We start from the raw sequence: 18120 nt of genomic DNA, 5'->3' as shown, positions 1-18120 counted from the left end.
TGCTTCACACTTCTAGTTTGCACAGATGTGTTTGGCTCCCCCTATTTTTGAAGCTGGAGATACTTGTGGAGCTTCAATCTCCTATTAGTTGTTTAATCCTCCACCACTATTCACGACTGAATATGGCAGGTCTGCAGAGCTTAAATCTGATCCGATGACTGTGGAATTGTATAACCCTCTAACACTTGCTGCCTATAATGCTGGCATGCAAGAAGTCCCATATTATGGATTCACTAGATTGAAACATTTCAAGCTGTGCCTGACGTTGCTCTTGGCATGCCCTCCCACACTCTTCATTGAAATCAATATGGAATCAGGGAATGATAATGAACATTAAAAACATTTACATTTACATGGTGTTTTTAAACATTGTGGAGCAGAAAGCTTTAGAGAACATATTCAAGAATTTGGGGGCTAGACAAATGGAGGCACTGTGATCGATGATAAAGCAAAGGAAATCAGGGATAAACAAAATGCCAGAATTATTGGTTGCAAAGAGTTGAACAGAGATGGAAACAGAGATATGGAACGATGAGACAATAGTGATATTTGAACACAAGAGTGAGAAATTAAAATCTGAGACAATGCGGGATTGTAAGCAAATTTAGTTCAGTAAGCGCAAGTCACTGGTGACTGAAACTTGGAGAGAGTTAAGATGCAACGACAGACCTTGGATGAGCTTAAATTTAAAGCCTAAGACCAACCAGGAGAGGTACTAGAAAAGTTGAGTCTGGATGGAACAAAGGCATGAGTGAGGTGCCAACAGATATGCAAAGCAAATGGCAAAGAAAGGTGATTTTGTAGAGGTGGAAGTAGATGATCCTGATGTTAGACAGGATAAGAGAAACTCAGTTGAGGGTCAAGTAAGGTGTCATGGTCACCAACAACGGCCAGGAAGGAAGATAGTATGGGCACCTGGGTACTAGAGTTCATAGCAATGGCCAAAGACAATGGTCTTCCTAAAACTTAGTTGGAGATAGTTTCTGCAATGTCAGACCAAGTGTCAAGTCAAATAAAATGCAGTTGAGAGATCAAGAGTTGTGATGGATGTCATTCAGAATCTGATTTGAATGTTGTCACCAAGTGGAAAAAGCTCAATGTTTGCAAATACAAGTATTAAAATTGGTCAGAACTTTTGAGCATCTCCAACTCACAAAATCCCAACCACCTCATTCAAAAAAAACTTTACCACACTGCCGATAATATTGCAAATATTAATGTCCCCAGGATCCTCCTGCAATCACAATCTCCTGGGGTCCGTATCCTCTTATTTGTTAAGCACCATCAATTAACCAAACAGAAAACAACAGTACTTTTGCAGAAGCTAAACTTGTTGATACACTGCAAAATGTGTTCATCCAAAGATTACACAAAAATAAATAACTAGCAGGTTTAGACAGGTGATGCATGTTGAATTAGGCAGCAAAACACATTCAGCTATTTACAAAGATTTTATTCTGAATCCATTGCATAGTGCGAACACCACTTTTCACCTTTCCCTCCTGGACAATTTCCCTGTCCAGAAGCCATAAGCACTGAGAAAGAACTTAACTTTATTTTATACATTTTCTAATCAATATGCTCAGTGATGACATTACATGCCACTGAAAGGTGAGACTTGAACTGGCTCAGGGGTAGAAACACTACTACTGCAAAAGCAGACCTTAAGAATTAGTTCTTAATTTAAATTTAACCTATATTTCTAACAACCTGTTCAGAGATGTTATTACACACCTCTGGAACAGGTGGGACTTGAACCCAAGCCTCCCGGTCCAGGGGCAGGGATGCTTCCACTGCTACCACAAGAGGGCCCTTGATTTAACTCAACGTTCAATGAGCATCACCTTTTCTCAGCCTTAAAGGACCTGCACGATTAATACTGACAATGCATGCTGTAACTGGTTTAACTGGTACCATGGACATAAAGCATCTCCATCAGCAGACTTAGTATTTAAACATGGTTCCGATAACAGACCTGGGGCACTTATATTGATGATATCATCTTGCCATCAGATATGCCAACAACAAACAATTTTTATTTTCACTCGTAAACCAAGCATAGCATAACTTCTTTCATTCAAACAAAGCAATGAATAATCAAAGGAATCAATTTACTCCAGAGTAGAAATCATAGCTATATTCTGCACTGAATTGTCAGTCTGTGAATGTCTCAATCTTTTAAATGAAAAAAAAAACCTGTCCAATTTCATCAAAACAAATATTTTTTCAAGTAATTCATAACTACAATCAAGTATCAGAAAATAACTTATTTGTGGGTGGAAAAGGAGAATTGAGGATAACTAGCCAAAGAACATAACATTCGATAAAATGAGCCAACTTAACTTCAATTCTCCATTTCCTAAATAGATCGTGCCTGAGCTCATTGCTTTCTTAATAATTGAGCCCATCCTCAAGAGTCTTTCTACAATTCTGCATTTCCAATATTAAGTGATAAAATTATAAACTTATTAAAATTTGCATACCAACTGAATACAATTGGAACCATGGCACATAAATGGAATCAACATCATCTCAATTCCAATCCCTCCCCTCAACTATAATTAATTTAAGCTAGAGTTCTGACAAAAGTAAAATGCAAGTCATAACAGTGACTTTACCAGATAGCAAAATTCAAACTATCCAGAAAAAGCTAATAACTCCAATTACTTGTCACATTGTAATAAGTCATTACAGAAAATCTGTGGATTTTTGAAACAACTATTTGCAGCAGATATAAACTGCAACAAAATTAATAACATTCTGTTTGCATCAACCAGCATCATCTATAGTCTGCAAAGATAGCCAAAAGAATCTCAAATGTTCAGAAATGTATGACAGTTTATATGTACATAAGGAGATATTTCTATTAATGCTGTTGTTACTGTTGGATTACAGAACTATATATGGTTGCTGACAGTTTAAAGTTAGAACAATTTTCAATATTAGGTTTCATATAACAAGCCCTCAAGAACGTACATCTAAACAATGATCTTCTCTAAAAAGGGGATGTATTATTTGAATTTCAGGATCTTAAGATTATTTTAACCAAAAAAAAGTAGCTGGAAAGAACAAAGATCAATGAAGCACAACCATGGCAATTCCCTTAAGAAAATTGAGTAGCCACATTTACAGATCTTTTGTCTAGCGCAAGGGAAAACAAATACTAAGAAAAATTAGAAAAGTTTCATCTTTATTATTCAGCATAAAAAGGCATGTGGGAAACACAGTCAGAGTCATTCAGCACAAGTAGACTAGTTGGTCCAATTCATCTGTGCCGACCAGACATCCCAATCTGACCTACTACTACCTAAGTGTTGTAATTGTACTTGCTGCCACCACAACAGAAAATTATGAACAATTGGACAAGATCGATACAAATAGCATCTGCAGGCATTGAGGAGTTGAGAACAAGGGGTCACAGTTTCAACATTAAGTGCAAGAGTTCTACAAGACAACAGGAGAAACTCTGTTAGAGCCACGAGGCCTTGGAATTCAGTTCCACAATTAGTGTTGAAGGCAGAAGCTTCAAACATTCAAGACTGGACTGTAGGAACAGATGAAGGCAAAGCAATGAAAGGGATATGGGAACACAATGGATAAAATTGATTAGAATTATTTGCCCATTGGATGGTAAACATCAACACAAACTGTTTGGGCTGACTGCCTTGTTTCTGCTTTGTAATAATATTGGGAAAAGCAAAAAAAAGGAAACACTCAATTAAGCCAAGTAAATTTTTTTAATGTGAAAGTATTTGACCATATGCAATAACAATTTTAATAATTTATCCTGGATATGCTTTTTATTTTGCTACACCTGACCAGCACTTGCACTAATATGTATATGGTTATGAACTCTTGTTGGGGGTTTATTGCATGACACAGAAAATTAATTCTCCTGTTAATTTAAATAACTAGACATTGCTTGGTATCTGATAGCATTCCAACTGCAAAAACAACAACAAATTGCCCAACCTTTCCTGGCAAAATTAATATGAACAACTGCTCTATTTTCTTAGAGGAATAGTAAAATATGGATTGTGGTTTAATCAATGCTGATAAAAAGTATATATTTCTAACTATTGCTGAAATTATGATTGCAGAATATTTCCAAATGATATTTACATTTTTACTGCAACTTCTCAAAGCAAAAGCTGCCTTGTTTGCAACAGGCCTGTGAAATGTACAATAGTTTAAAATTTGAACCCCAAATGCTGAAACTTTTGTATCTTTAAATCACACATATATTATAAAATTTATCACTATTTTACTTCCCCAAATGTGCAAAATCCTATAAAAGTTATAAAAGTTGGTCAATTATACTTCCTTGATATGTACAGGTTGATGAAACATGCGAAAATTTAAAACATAATGATATTAGTTCTTCAAATAGAATGGATACGTCCTATCTATTCTACCCAACTGGGGATAAATCCACATTAATTCGGTTCCTGCAGCACTGAAGGGCTGTGTTTTGACAGAAAGTTTAATCAACTTTCGCCATGTCATCAAGTTGGTCACTGATGACCCACACACAACAAACATGAGGGGGGAAACTTTGACATACTTTAAGTATAATCACACCCGGCTTTCAGGCTCGACACTGGGGATGCAACACTACCCGACACCGGTGCCCCAAGGCCTACAACGCGAGAGCCCCGGAAACGACGCAGCGTCCGCACGGCCTGTTTTCTTCCCAGGTGTGAAGCTGTCAATTCTGTCTGTGTCTGAGACAGGAGACAGTTTTGGCTTCCTCGAATAGGCCTGCAGCCTGTCCCAGGCCGCAATGACCCGCCGGCCACCTTGATGACAGTGCAATCATTCGGAGCCAGGGAAGGGAGGAACAAGGCCCATGGAGGGCGTGCGTTGGGTGACAACCGGGCACGGCGACGGCCAAAAAAATCAAAAACAAGACGCTGACCGGCGCCACAGAGACCGGGGAGCGGCCTTTCCTCCTCCTCCTCCTCCTCTTCCCCCACCCGGGGCCTAGTGGTTAGCAGCTCACTAATCAGACACAGGCCGAGGGTAGCGGCCTGCTCTCCGGGCCTCTCGCCTCAGTTTCTCTCGCACTCACCTTCATGTCGGGACATCCTACACACACGATTACAGCGGGCCCGCTGGCTCCCACGCAGCGTCTCAACACCGAGCTCCGACTACGACAACTACCGGGCCAAACGGTCATGAAGCTGGAAGTAGCTGCTGCTGCTGTCTGCCGGAAGGGGGGTAAGAAGGAGGAGGAAGAGCAGCCACCGCTCCTGTTGCTGAGCTCGGTCGGTCAGATTTTGTTTTCCGCCTCGGACACTGAGCGCGCGGTAGGTGGTGGTGGTGGTGGTGGTGGAGGGTGGAGGGGGGGGGAAGTGGTGGAAAGCGGGGCGGGCGGGCGCGCGAGCCGCGTGGACTGGGGCTGACGTCGTCTCAGCGGGAACGCAAACGGGCGCCAGCGCTCGAACCCGCGCACGCGCGGACTCGGTGGGACCGTGGCCGCGCGCGGCATTGCCGTCAACGCCGCGCGAGATCGCGTCCACCTCGCCCCGCCACTCCGCGCGCGCCCGGTTGGCCGGCCGATCTTTTTAACGGCCGAACCGGCGGTGGTGCAGCTGTTTCGTCCGCCCTGAGAGCGTTGCTGAGTCGTCCCACTCGGAATTGCATTCGCTGCATCGGTCTGGGCTGGAATGGCCCTGTTCCCTTGAAGGAATTACATCCAGCGGGAACTTTGGGAAGATAATCGAATAATTACTTAAAAAGGAGAAAGAAAACTGCATTAACATAAATATCACTTCTCCCCCAATCTCTATCAATTCCGAAAGAGGATCACTGGGCCCGAAACCTTAACTCTTGTTTCTCTCTCCTCAGATGCTGCCAGTCCTGCTTAGTTTCTCTCGCAATTTTTGATTTTGGTTGAAGGAAGGAATGCCCAGTTTTGATGCAAAAATCGGGACTCATCAGCTAACTCTTTCCAAGTGTACTGGATTGTATTAGGTGCTCCTACATTGCAATTTACAGCTTGAATTAATTACGGGTAAGCCTGTTTTTTTTGTCGTCAAATAAGGATATGATGACGACATGACTGGTAAAACCTAAGCATGTTTTTAGACATGAAAGTCAGAACTGCCGACAAACTTCAATAGGATTTACCTATCAACTAACCATTTGTCCCCTTTTTTCAACTTGCATATTTTGTGTAGCTATATATAAGTTTATCTACAACGACTTTCTGATTATCTTAAATATCATAGTTAATGGTTTGTTTTTAGTTAGTCATATGACTTTCTTTGTTTGAATGGATAGGTTTCCAATTGAGGGGTTAGTAGGCATGCATTTGCCAACGTATCAATGCTAAACTGGGGCTTGTTCCCTCTTTCTGATTATTAGGAAGTACCAAGGACACTTGATAATGAGCAAGAAAATTGTTCCTAGTTTGTTGGCCAACATCACTGACAAAAATATCTAGGAGTCATGAGTCTTGTTTGTTGAATGTTTGTATATGGAAATTTGTTCAGTTGTTTGTCTTTATAGGGAAGCTGTGAAAGAGTGTATAAATGCAAATTTTTTTCATGTTTTCAATTACGAGTTTGGCTTTCTGAAAAGCTAGCCGTTATGCAGAATTTAAATTTATATAGCCTATTACCCATTCCTTCAGATACCCCTAATGCTTCACAGCCAATTACTTTCTTTAAAAAGTTGCTATTGATGACCAAAGCAGGCAGAGCAGCCAGTTTGGACATCAGTGTACCAAAATCACCAATAAAGTACCTGATCAAATAATTTTCTAATTGTAGTTTACGTGTTGGTCAGAACACCCTTAATCTTCAGAATTGTGCTACAATATTTCTTGTGGCATGAGAAGGCAGACAGAGAGTTGTCTAATAGATCATCCAAACTGACCAGCTCTAACCCTGCAACAGTTCATAATTGTGCTCAACCATTTGCAGTAGTTTAAGGACCCATGACCTTGTGATTCAGACAAGATAGCCATGATCAAACTCGATTCATTTGGCACCTACGTAAAAGTTACAAGTCAGCATAAAGACCACATTCTGTTAGTTCTTTTTGATTGTGAGCTGAATTGGGAGAAGGACTGTTTTAAAACCAAGGATTGTGGAAGTAATTACTGTACTTCTAGAAATATTAATGAAACTATGTTCACACTAAGCAGTGGATGGGGGAGAGATCTGTATACAAACTGACAAGGGTTTGGGGGTTTGTGATGTTTGCACACAGGGAGATTCTGTTTAGTGATTTAGTTTGTGGAATTGTGACCCGTTTTGGTTGGCAAAAGTCATCAGCCAAATGACAAAAGAAGCCTTGAACCTCCTGGAAGTGTGTGGTATGCCTCACTCCAGTGAAAATACCCACGACTAAACCCAGTTGTTCTGTGCCTTCTGTGAAGAAATGAGAGAGCCTAAAGTAAAATAACATAACTTAAGGACTTGGGACACAAAAGGAACAGCCCATCAAATCCTGAAGACTTGTGCTATTGAATGGATTTCCCCAATACTTATTTTCCCTCTACCTTAATACCAAATCTTTTTTGGATATGTGTGTATAGGGGAATTTTAGAAAGAAGGTTTGAGTTTTAACTGAGTTATATGTCGATGGATATTAATAATAGGTAAACAACTTTATTTGTAATAGAGTTCTTGTTAAGTATAGAAACCTAGTTCATATCTTCAGTTAACTTGAATCTCGCAGACACGCAAACTGGGGACTCTGCACACTTAGATTTTAAAAAGAAAATAATTTGACGACACCAAGTGTAAAGAAGCTTGATTTCCAAAAACCTACTCCCAGTTAGGTATGATCACAGCATCCCAATGAGATATTAAAGAGTTAATTTGCTCTGTTGGCCTGCAGGAAATTGGATGTCCTGAAGCTAGGGTGGAATGTCTCTGCCTTGCAGGTAAATAGCAAGGAATTTACATTCCCTCCTTTGCCATTCAGAGCCATTTACATTGCAATCTCCTACTATTCAGAGATAATTTACATTTGCATCATCATCCTATTCAAAATCAATAAGAACATTGGAATTTCGACTACTCCCTGTAGTTTAAAAAAAACTATTTGCACCAGATTTGACCTTTGATGGATGATTTACATTATATTGTTTCTGGAAATGGTCAGGTCATTGCATTGTGTCTTGAATAGCATGTGACTTGGGGTGGGGTGGCTGGGTGTTGTCTTGTGGGCATTACTGACTGTGATGTAAAGATTTTGTATAAAGGAAGGACTGTTTCCTTTGTTCAAAGAGAGCTTTGACACGACTCCAACTCCTGCGAGGTGTGTGTTGAAAGTTTGTACTATACTGTGCTAAATAAAATTTGGTTGTTGTTCACAGAAGTTGGCGTTTTGCAGTTGCATCAAGTGTGTAAGAATCTCAGGGGAAAAAAGAACTTAACATCAACTGACTAGGGTAGTGCATGAGAAATCAAGCTGCACTGTTCTTGGAATCATTGCAAATGTGAACATTTGGTTAAATCATTGAATTTCCCATTTAAATGTCAAACTCAGGACTTTTCCCCAGTAACGAGAAAATAACAATTTTATAGTAATCAATTAACCAAAGCAAAAAATGACTAGTTTATAAGTCCAACCTAAAATCTGCTGCTTTAATAAAACAATCTATGCGAGTGCAAACAGACACAAACACCAAGTGAAGGAGGAGGAAGATAAAGTCAAATTAGCAAAGTTCCAGCACCAAGTCCAGATTTTAGATATTGACGAGTTGTTTTCTTTTGATTCTTCTGACTCTTTGTACCCACAACTTTGGGTAATCAACAATTCTCTGTCTTCCATTCTCTGATGGAAGACTTTTTTTCTTTTCAGCAGGGGATTTGTGAAAAGAGCAGCTCGCAAAGGAAAAGTAAAGGAGCTAACTACTAGGGATTTTCTTTAAACACACAAGGGTGGAAAAGAAAAACAGATTCTTTCTCTTTGCAAGTTAGGTGCTTCTGCATTATCCAAGAACCAGGAAGTTGTCACTACGCTGAGTCCTTCTCAGCCTACAACAACTTACTTGATTGAAAAGCCAAAGACTGTCTCTGTCTCTGGGCAGAGTTGCCTCTTGAACACACTATAGTGTCAGTTTTTTTTTCTGGAATTCTCCCTCTCATTGTCAGTGTAAGGTAACATAGTGTAGACATAGAACATTACAGCGCAGTACAGGCCCTTTGGCCCTCAATGTTGCATCAACCTGTGGAACCAATCTGAAGCCAATCTATCCTACACCGTTCCATTTTCATCCATATGTTTATCCAATGACCAATTAAATGCCCTTAAAGTTGACAAATCTACTATTGTTGCAGGCAGTGCATTCCACGCCCCTACTTCTCTGAATAAAGAAACTACCTCTGACTTTATCTATCTCCCCTCAAGTTAAAGCTATGTCCCCTCATTACCATCCGAGGAAAACTGCTCTCACTGTCCACTATGTCGAATCCTCTGATTATCTTTGTATGTCTCAGTTAAGTCACCTCTCAACCTTCTTCTCTCTAACAAAAACAGTCTCAAGTCCTTCAACCTTTCCTCATAATACCTTCCCTCCATACCAGGCAACATCCTAGTAAATCTCCTCTGAGCCCTTTCGAAAGCTTCCGCATCCTTCGTATAATGCGGTGACCAGAACTGTAGCCAGTGTAGCCGCACCAGAGTTCTCTACAACTGCAGCATGACCTTGTGGCTCCGAAACTTGATCCCTCCACCAATAAAACCTAACACGCCGTATGCCACCTTAACAACTCCATCAACCTGGGTGGTAACTTTCAAGAATCTATGTAATGGATGCTGCGATCTCTCTGCTCTCTACACTACCAAGAATCTTACTATTAATCCAGTACTCTTTATTCCTGTTGCTCCTTCCAAAGTGAATCACCTCACACTTTTCCACATTAAACTGCTTTTGCCACCTCTCAGCCCAGCTCTGCAGCTTATCAATGTCCCTCTGTAACCTGCAACATCCTTCGGCACCATCCACAACTCCACTGACCTTAGTGTCATCTGCGAATTTACTAACCCATCCTTCTATGCCTTCATCTAGTTCATTTATAAAAAAGACAAACCGCAGTGGCCCCAAAACAGATCCTTGCGGTACATCACTAGTAACTGAACTCCAGGATGAACATTTCCCATCAACCACCACCCTCTGTCTTCTTTCAGCTAGCCAATTTCTGATCCAAACTGCTAAATTACCCCAATCCCATGCCTCCATATTTTGTCTACCATGGGGAACCTTCTGAAACGCCTTACTGAAATCCATATGCACCAAATCAACTGCTTTACTCGCATCTACCTGTTTGGTCACCTTCTCAAAGAACTCAAAGGTTTGTGAGGCGCACAGCCTACCCTTCACAAAAGTGTTGACTATCCCTAATCAACTTATTTCTCTCTAGATGATTATGAATCCTATCTCTTATAACCTTTCCCAATACTTTACCCACAACCGAAGTAAGGCTCATTGGTCTATAATTACCAAGGTTGTCTCTACTCCCCTTCTTGAACAAGGGAACAACATTTGTGATCCTCCAGTCTTCTGGCAGTATTCCTGTAAGACAATGATGACATAAAGGTCAAAGCCAAAGGCTCTGCATACTCCTCCCTGGCTTCCCAGAGAATCCTAGGATAAATCCTATCCTGCCCAGGGGACCTATCTATTTTCACTCTTTCCAGAATCGCTAACACTTCCTCCTTGTGAACCTCAATCCCATCTAGTCTAGTTGCCTGTATCTCCGTATCCTCGACAACATTGTCTTTTTCCGGTGTGAATACTGATGAAAAATATTCATTTAGTGCTTCCCCTATCTCCTTGGACTCACGCACAACTTCCCACTACTATCCTTGATTGGCCCTAATCCTTCTCTAGTCATTGTTTTATTCCTAATCTATTTATAGAAATCTTTAGGGTTTTTCTTGATCCTATCTGCCAACGACTTTTCATGTTCCCTCCTGGCTCTTCTTGCCTCTTTAGGTCTTTTCCTGGCTAACTTGTAACTCACAAGCACCCTAACCGAGCCTTCATATCTCACCTTAATATAAGCCGCCCTCTTCCTCTTGACAAGAGATTCAACTTTAGTCAACCATGGCTACCTTGCTCAACCACTTCCTCCCTGTCTTACAGGTACGTACTTATTAAGGACATGCAGTAACTTCCTGTTTCAATTGTGTCCATTCCCTGCAGTTTCCTTCCCTTTCCTAGGCATCCTAAATCTTGCCTAATTGCATCATAATTGCCTTTGCCCCAACAATAACTCTTGCCCTGTGGTAGATACCTATCGCTTTCCATCACTAAAGTAAATGTAACCAAACCGTGGTTACTATCACCAAAGTGCTCACCTACGTCCAAATCTAACACCTGGCCAGGTTTCTTACCCAATACCCAATCCAGTGTGGCCTCGCTTCTTGTTGGCCTGTCTCTATACTGTGTCAGGAAACTGTCCTGCACAAATTGGACAAAAGCTGACCCATCTAAAGTACTCTAACAATGGTGTTTCCAGTCAATATTTGGAAAGTTAATGTTCCCCCATACAATACACAACATGCTTGAATAACAACCTTCTTTTAAAATTTAAAGCTTCTTCTTTCATTTTATCGGTATAAAAGTTTTATTTTTCCACTTTTAGTTCACAGTCCAAATAAAAAGTGGTCTTTATTTCGGAAACAAACCAGGCTGCTCCATGTTGGCCTCCTTTCAACTTAGTTCACTCATCCTGTTCATATAACCTTCTGTTTGTTTATCCCTTTTTGTACTTCCCTAGCTTCCCCTTAACTGCATTAATGCTGTCTATATCTTCACGATTTACTGACCTATTTCTCTGGCCAGTCTTTCCCCTGAAAAAGTAGGAGCCACATCAATTTGTTCTTTCTACTTTTATGGAACTGAAATATTCTAGTGAAGTGTTTTGTCTGTTTCAATGTTCAGACTATTTTTGAAATGTTAGTGACAGCATAGTGGGTAACAGATCATTTATTCAGTCACCCGTTTTAAATGTGACAAAAGTACCGGCAGTACACTCCAATTCTTGAATTGATACAGCTCAGGGTTGCCAATGAGATCAGAACTTAAGATTTAATTTAGTTTAAGAGAAAATAAGAATAAGAAAAAGTGACAAAGCAATACAGCATATTTATAAAGTTCTTGTGTAACTTTAACTTTGTACCCATATAAAATTTAGTAACAGGTGGAATTTTAATTCCAATTTTTAATGTTAGTTTTATTTTAGATGCTGATACGTTTTCTTTGAAGGTTACCATTTTCAGACAGTCAGCTTTGTGTTTATGGTTAGCAGGATTGAAGTCCATGACAGCTGAGAAGAAGAGCACTATTCATTATAGGAAAAATGTAGTACGCAGAAACTCAATGATTGGATGAATAGGTTTTGAGGAAACTAGATCAGTAAATGTTGAATGAAGATTGGAGAGGCATTGAATCAACAGTCAATGGTGAACTATGTTTTTGTAATGTTGCAGAGTTGCTATCTGTTGCGATTGGAACTAGGTGGCTCTTATTGACTGAGATTCTTGATTGGGGTCGTTAACATGGGTCAATAAGGGACCCCTGGCTGACAGATAAACAGGGGATTCAGAGTCTCTTGACTGCAGAGACTGGCTGTGACCTGTCACTTCAGTGTCAATGTACTGTGCACATGTAAATAAAGGGTGACTTGGTGACGGGATACTGGCCTCTGTGCAGTTATTTCACTTTGTCTCTGAACTGTATCAATTTAAGTATTTCAGATAGCATATATTCTATCAAATGATGCTCCCTGGGCCCAGTTTCAAACGTAGTAATTTTGAATGGCCTCACGCCACACAATTGGATCTGTAGGTCCATACCTTTTGTGCCTGATCTGGTTCAAATGGCAATTTTCGTGGGGTGTTTTGAAACTCGTGTTCATCAAAACCACATTTCCTGGACAAACGTAGATCCAAGATCAGAAATGCAAGCATGAAATCAATTAGCAGCAACTTAAGAATTGTTTTAGTGAAGTGGAAAATGTGAGTAACTAGTGTAAAATCTAGTGATTATGTTGAATTCATGAAATTTGACCTGGATGGGGGAGACTTTATGAACTTTTATGGTTGGTGTTTGTCTCTATATAATATGTACATCCAAAGTTAACATTTAAAGTTGCACAAGGGCTTTATAAATACCCAGTATGGTATGATGTGGAAGTGAGTAATCAGTAAACTAGAGATACAGAAACAAAAGCAGAAGAATGTAGTAATGAATTTTGCAACAAACTTTAAAACTTTATTTGAAGCAGAGAAAGCATTTTGGTTTTCTTAATTGTATGAGACACAGCAATGGAGGATTAAAAACAATTCAACTCCGTGAGGCTGAGCAGAATTTTAAATGTAAGCAAAGAACTGCAGATAGTGGAAATTTGAATTAAAAACAGTGCAAAAAATACTCCGTTCTGACAGTAGCTGTGGGAAGAGAATAAAACTTAATGTTTCAGGGTAATGACCCTGCATCAGAATTTAGCCCTACCTTTCTCCCAGTCCTGCCTCATCTAGGGAATTTCCAGAATGTTCTGTTTTTTATAGCAACTAAGGAAAACAAAAGGAGGTGCAGGGGAAAAGCATTGAAGCTGGAGAGATGTGTGTGTAGAGACAGGTAGGTAGCAATTTTTGGAAAATAACTTTTTTTTATATGTAAAGCTACTGAAAAATAAGGAAAGCATAAGTTTTGGTATTAACAATCTAAAAGATTTTTTACGTACAGATTCAACAATTGGCTGACTACTGAGAATATTGATTTTAAAGAATGATGAAATGCTTTAGGTCAGCTTATAGAACTGAACATATAATTTTTAAAAATGCATGTGGAATAGTTGCCACTTACTGATCGCGTGAAATTATTTGAAGACCCCATTAAAGCATTGAACATCTATGATATCTTTCATATTGATTTAAATTCTTAGTGATCTTAATATCCTTTGTTTAGTTTGACTTGCCTGGATTTTATTTTGCAAAGCTTCAGTGGAAAACATCTCAGAGGTAGGTTGTGCGTCCAACTCAAATGAGTTTTTAAAAAAGCCCAAACTTTGGAAAGCAAGGTTAAATGCTATAAAGGCGATAGATTAGAGATGCCATTTCACAATTTTGACTTGAGTAACACTAACTTCTGGAAAAACCTGTTTATGTTTACCAAGGATAGGAGATTGTTTTAGTATTAAGTTTAAGATGAATGTTTCTGTGGAGTCAGTGGCAATTTTGTAAAAGTTGCCTTTCCAGCAAAAAAAAAGTTATCACCTTGCTTCCTCTTGTCTTTTTGTCCTCCCTTTCTATTGTTCCTGTATCCTCTTTTTATGACATGACTTTTGACTGATTGCTTCATTGATGTAGTAATTGAAATCCACTACAATTCTCTATTTGCTCTCAGTAAAGGAATTACTTGTTAATGAATTTAAGGCAAGGCCATCACATCTGAGCAACTTTTCAAACTCTGAATTCTGCCTCCGTAGTTACATCATCCCTCAAGCATTGCATTTAAATAGCTTTGCTAGTAATCCTGAGATTGTCTCAGATCTTGCAGTGGATACTGACCTAGAGATGAAAAACCTTTTACAGGTTTCCAAAGGAACAATATTTTTGTGTTAATCTATCCTCTTCGTGGTTTTTTCACTTGCTTCACCAAGTCCCATATTGCTACACCTGAGAATCAAGATGTTATATGGTGCTCTTGAATATTCATATGGAGCTCTGCAAATTTAACACACTATAAAATGCATGAAGTAACATGAATTACAGAGGAACCTCGATTATCCGAATATCAATTATCCGAATTTCGGATTATCTGAAGAAGATCTCAAGGTTGAGCTGAAAATGTGTTGCTGGAAAAGCGCAGCAGGTCAGGCAGCATCCAGGGAACAGGAGAATCGACGTTTCGGGCATAAGCCCTTCACGTCGATTCTCCTGTTCCCTGGATGCTGCCTGACCTGTTGCGCTTTTCCAGCAACACATTTTCAGCTCTGATCTCCAGCATCTGCAGACCTCACTTTCTCCTCGAAGATCTCAAGGTCCCAATAGAAACATTACATCAAAGAGGTGTATCAACACTGATCGCATATTTTGATTACAATGATTAACTAATGACCGATCTCTCTTATTTCTCTCTCTTTTTCCCTCTCTCTCTCTCTTTTTCCCTCTCTCTCTCTCTTTTTCCCTCTCTCTCTCTCTTTTTCCCTCTCTCTCTCTCTTTTTCCCTCTCTCTCTCTCTTTTTCCCTCTCTCTCTCTCTTTTTCCCTCTCTCTCTCTCTTTTTCCCTCTCTCTCTCTCTTTTTCCCTCTCTCTCTCTCTTTTTCCCTCTCTCTCTCTCTTTTTCCCTCTCTCTCTCTCTTTTTCCCTCTCTCTCTCTTTTTCTCGCGCGCTCTCTTTTTCTCGCGCGCTCTCTCTCGCGCGCTCTTTCTCGCGCGCTCTTTTTCTCGCTCGCTCGCTCTCTTTTTTCTCGCTCTCTCTTCCCCCCCCCCCCCACTGTCCCTTGAGTTGTGTACCCTAAACCCCTCTTCCCCAGATAATCTCTCCAACATTGTCCTGTACAGGCCAAAAGTCAAACCTGTCTGGTGGGGGAATGGGCGAGAGGCTTCAGCAATGCTGCAGGTCCCTTATACACAAATGTGTGTCTGCTCAGAAACAAACACTGAGATGGAGAGAAGGAGCAAGGCAGGCAGAGCACAGAAAAAGGCAACTTCAGAAAACTCTGAGCCACAGACGAGAGGCATCGAATCAATTAACCAAATAATCAATTATCCTAACAAAATAGTTCCCATCCATCTCATTCGGATAATCAAGATTCCTCTGTATTTGGAAATTTAATCAGATGTGTTCAAATCGGGACTCTGGAAGATAAGGAGGAACTTGACGTTGCAAAAAAATGTTTGCTAAAAATTAACAGCATGGCAGGGTGGAAATTAATTGCAATAAGAAGTTTGGATCTGAGATGCAATGAGGCATGTTCAGTTGAAGTAGTAAGGGGATTTGATCATTTATCTAAAGACATAATTTGCAGGTAAATAGTGAAAAGGCTAGAGTAAATACTCCTATAGAGAGCTGGCAAGGACGCTTCAGGGTGAATGGGCTCCATCTGTAACCATTTTCAGGAAAGATGGTCCTTGAATGGAGGAGGTCAACATTCTTTGAAGGGAAATGGCCAAAACATTAAAGAGGACATTCTGTGGAGGATAGCAACTTGTAAAGGTTCATGAGTTACACTGAGAACAGACTAAAGGAAGAAGCATAGAGTTACAGAAGCAGAGGGAACAATGCAGGGACAGGAGCAGAAAAGAATATTCAATATGAAAATTGATTGTGAGCAGGAAACAGAAGCAAAAAGAGCAGTTTAATTATGCTGCTTAGATTGAGAAAACATTTGGCTGAGTGAAGCATGAAAAATTAATTGATGTCCTACCAAGATATAAAATTAATGAGAAAGGCAGGGCTTTTTAATCTTTGCAAGATAATATCAAGCAAAGTTAATAAACTTATACAACAGATATATCAGGAGGAATTTGATTTGGGATAGAAAAATCAACCAAACATTTAAACACGTTCTACATTAATTATTACGACTGGCAAACATAGCTCAACAAAAAATGAAAACCAAACTTCAGGTGCAATGATGATAATAGTACTTATTGCATATACAAATGATATTGTATAAGACTGCTGATTGGAAAATACTACAATCACAAAGAAAGAACATGCCAAATTGGACTTGAGTTATTTGATTTGATAATTGAAAAAGGAGATAAAATTGATTACTTATGCAGTCAAAGAACATCAGATTAAATTCAGGAGTGTGTAAATGACTTTTTTAAAAAAAGAGTTTTTATGCTGTTTCCTTAGAGGCTTCTGCAGAACTCTGACCAGCATCATTGCATTGGGAACATAGACCCCTGGGGAATCTCAGCACCAGAACACTATGGTAAATATGGACCACAGTGATGTGGAAATTAGCTTTGGATATTGCAGACAGACAGATGTTAGAATTGTAATACTTCAAATAGAAGTTGCAAAATGATGAAAGAAAAATTGCATGCACTTGGCACAATATTAGCTATACGATAGCTCGTCATTCTTTGAACAGACTGCAGGCATGCTGTAAGGAACACAGTTAATCCTTCAGTTCTGCAGATACAAATGACATTATATGAGACTGGTGATTGTTTAGAAACTACTAGTCATAAAGAAACAACATACCAAATTCAACTTGAGTTTTTAATATTTCCAATTTTACAGATTATGCAAATATATGGCACGAGCCTTTTAATAAAACATTAAAATAGGAAAATCCCTGGAAGTGATAACTTATTCAAATTGTAAACTCACCAAAGGTGAGCTACATCTTGGAACAGATATTATCAAGAAAGTAGCCTCTTGGGGGCTGTTGAAAGTTCATAAACTGAGCATCGGAAATAAGAAATTTAGCAACAAGTAGTCATCAAATCAACTGACCTTTTGCATTTGTACTTTTTATCATGTTCAAATGATAGAGTATCCAAGTGATAGTATTAATTCTCATAAAATCTAACCCAGTAGTAGAAGAGGAGGAACTTGTATTTATGTGTTGTCTTTCACAGCCTCGGGCCTAATAGCTAGATTAGATTAGATTGGATTCCCTACAGTGTGGAAACAGGCCCTTCGGCCCAACATGTCCACACCGACCCTCTAGTAACCCACCCAGACCCATCTCCCTCTGACTAATGCACCTAACACTATGGGCAATTTAGTATGGCCAATTCACCTGACCTGCACATCTTTGGACGGTAGGAGGAAACCGGAGCACCCAGAGTAAACCCACGCCGACACGGGGAGAATGTGCAAACTCCACACAGACAGATGCCCTAGGCTAGAATTGTACCTGGAACCCTGGTGGTGTGAGGCTGCAGTACTAACCATTGAGCCACCGTGCCGCCCTTAAAATTTACTATTTGCCATGTTGAGATTTGAACTCCTATCCAAATACCTTTGACCTGGGACTCAAGTTTACTAAGCTGGTGACATTACTGCTATACCACTTTTGCTGTAGCTATAGATTCCCTACAGTGTGGAAACAGGCCTTTTGGCCCAACATGTCCACACCAACCCTCCGAACAGTAACCCACCCAGACCCCATTTCCCTCTGACTAA

At 39.8% G+C, this 18120-nt stretch overlaps 1 protein-coding gene and 1 long non-coding RNA gene across 6 annotated transcripts in view; one reads left to right on the top strand and one right to left on the bottom strand.

The window, feature by feature from the left end:
* The window catches only part of kcmf1 (potassium channel modulatory factor 1), a 129613-nt gene extending 124357 nt beyond the window's left edge, over window positions 1-5256 (bottom strand). Inside the window, exon 1 of the mRNA XM_043719754.2 lies at window positions 5072-5256. Coding sequence (XP_043575689.1) covers window positions 5072-5087 — 16 coding nt within the window. The 5' untranslated portion in view covers window positions 5088-5256. The remainder of the gene's footprint in view (window positions 1-5071) is intronic.
* The window catches only part of LOC122564716 (uncharacterized), a 61574-nt gene continuing 48626 nt past the window's right edge, over window positions 5173-18120 (top strand). For 2 of the 5 annotated variants that reach the window (XR_015759535.1, XR_006315980.2), the window contains exons 1-3: window positions 5280-6016; window positions 13937-13989; window positions 16837-16915. This is a non-coding gene — a long non-coding RNA (uncharacterized LOC122564716). Of the gene's footprint in view, window positions 6017-13936; window positions 13990-16836; window positions 16916-18120 lie in introns of all 5 variants that reach the window. The other 3 variants (XR_015759533.1, XR_015759536.1, XR_015759537.1) reach the window with 2 other exon arrangements.

This window comes from Chiloscyllium plagiosum, unplaced genomic scaffold (assembly GCF_037043375.1).
Source record: "Chiloscyllium plagiosum isolate Xiang-an unplaced genomic scaffold, Cpla_swu_hap1 HiC_scaffold_2, whole genome shotgun sequence".
NCBI classification, from domain to species: domain Eukaryota; kingdom Metazoa; phylum Chordata; class Chondrichthyes; order Orectolobiformes; family Hemiscylliidae; genus Chiloscyllium; species Chiloscyllium plagiosum.
The sequence above is the reverse complement of the archived record's forward strand: the minus strand, read 5'-3'. Positions and strand labels throughout refer to the sequence as shown.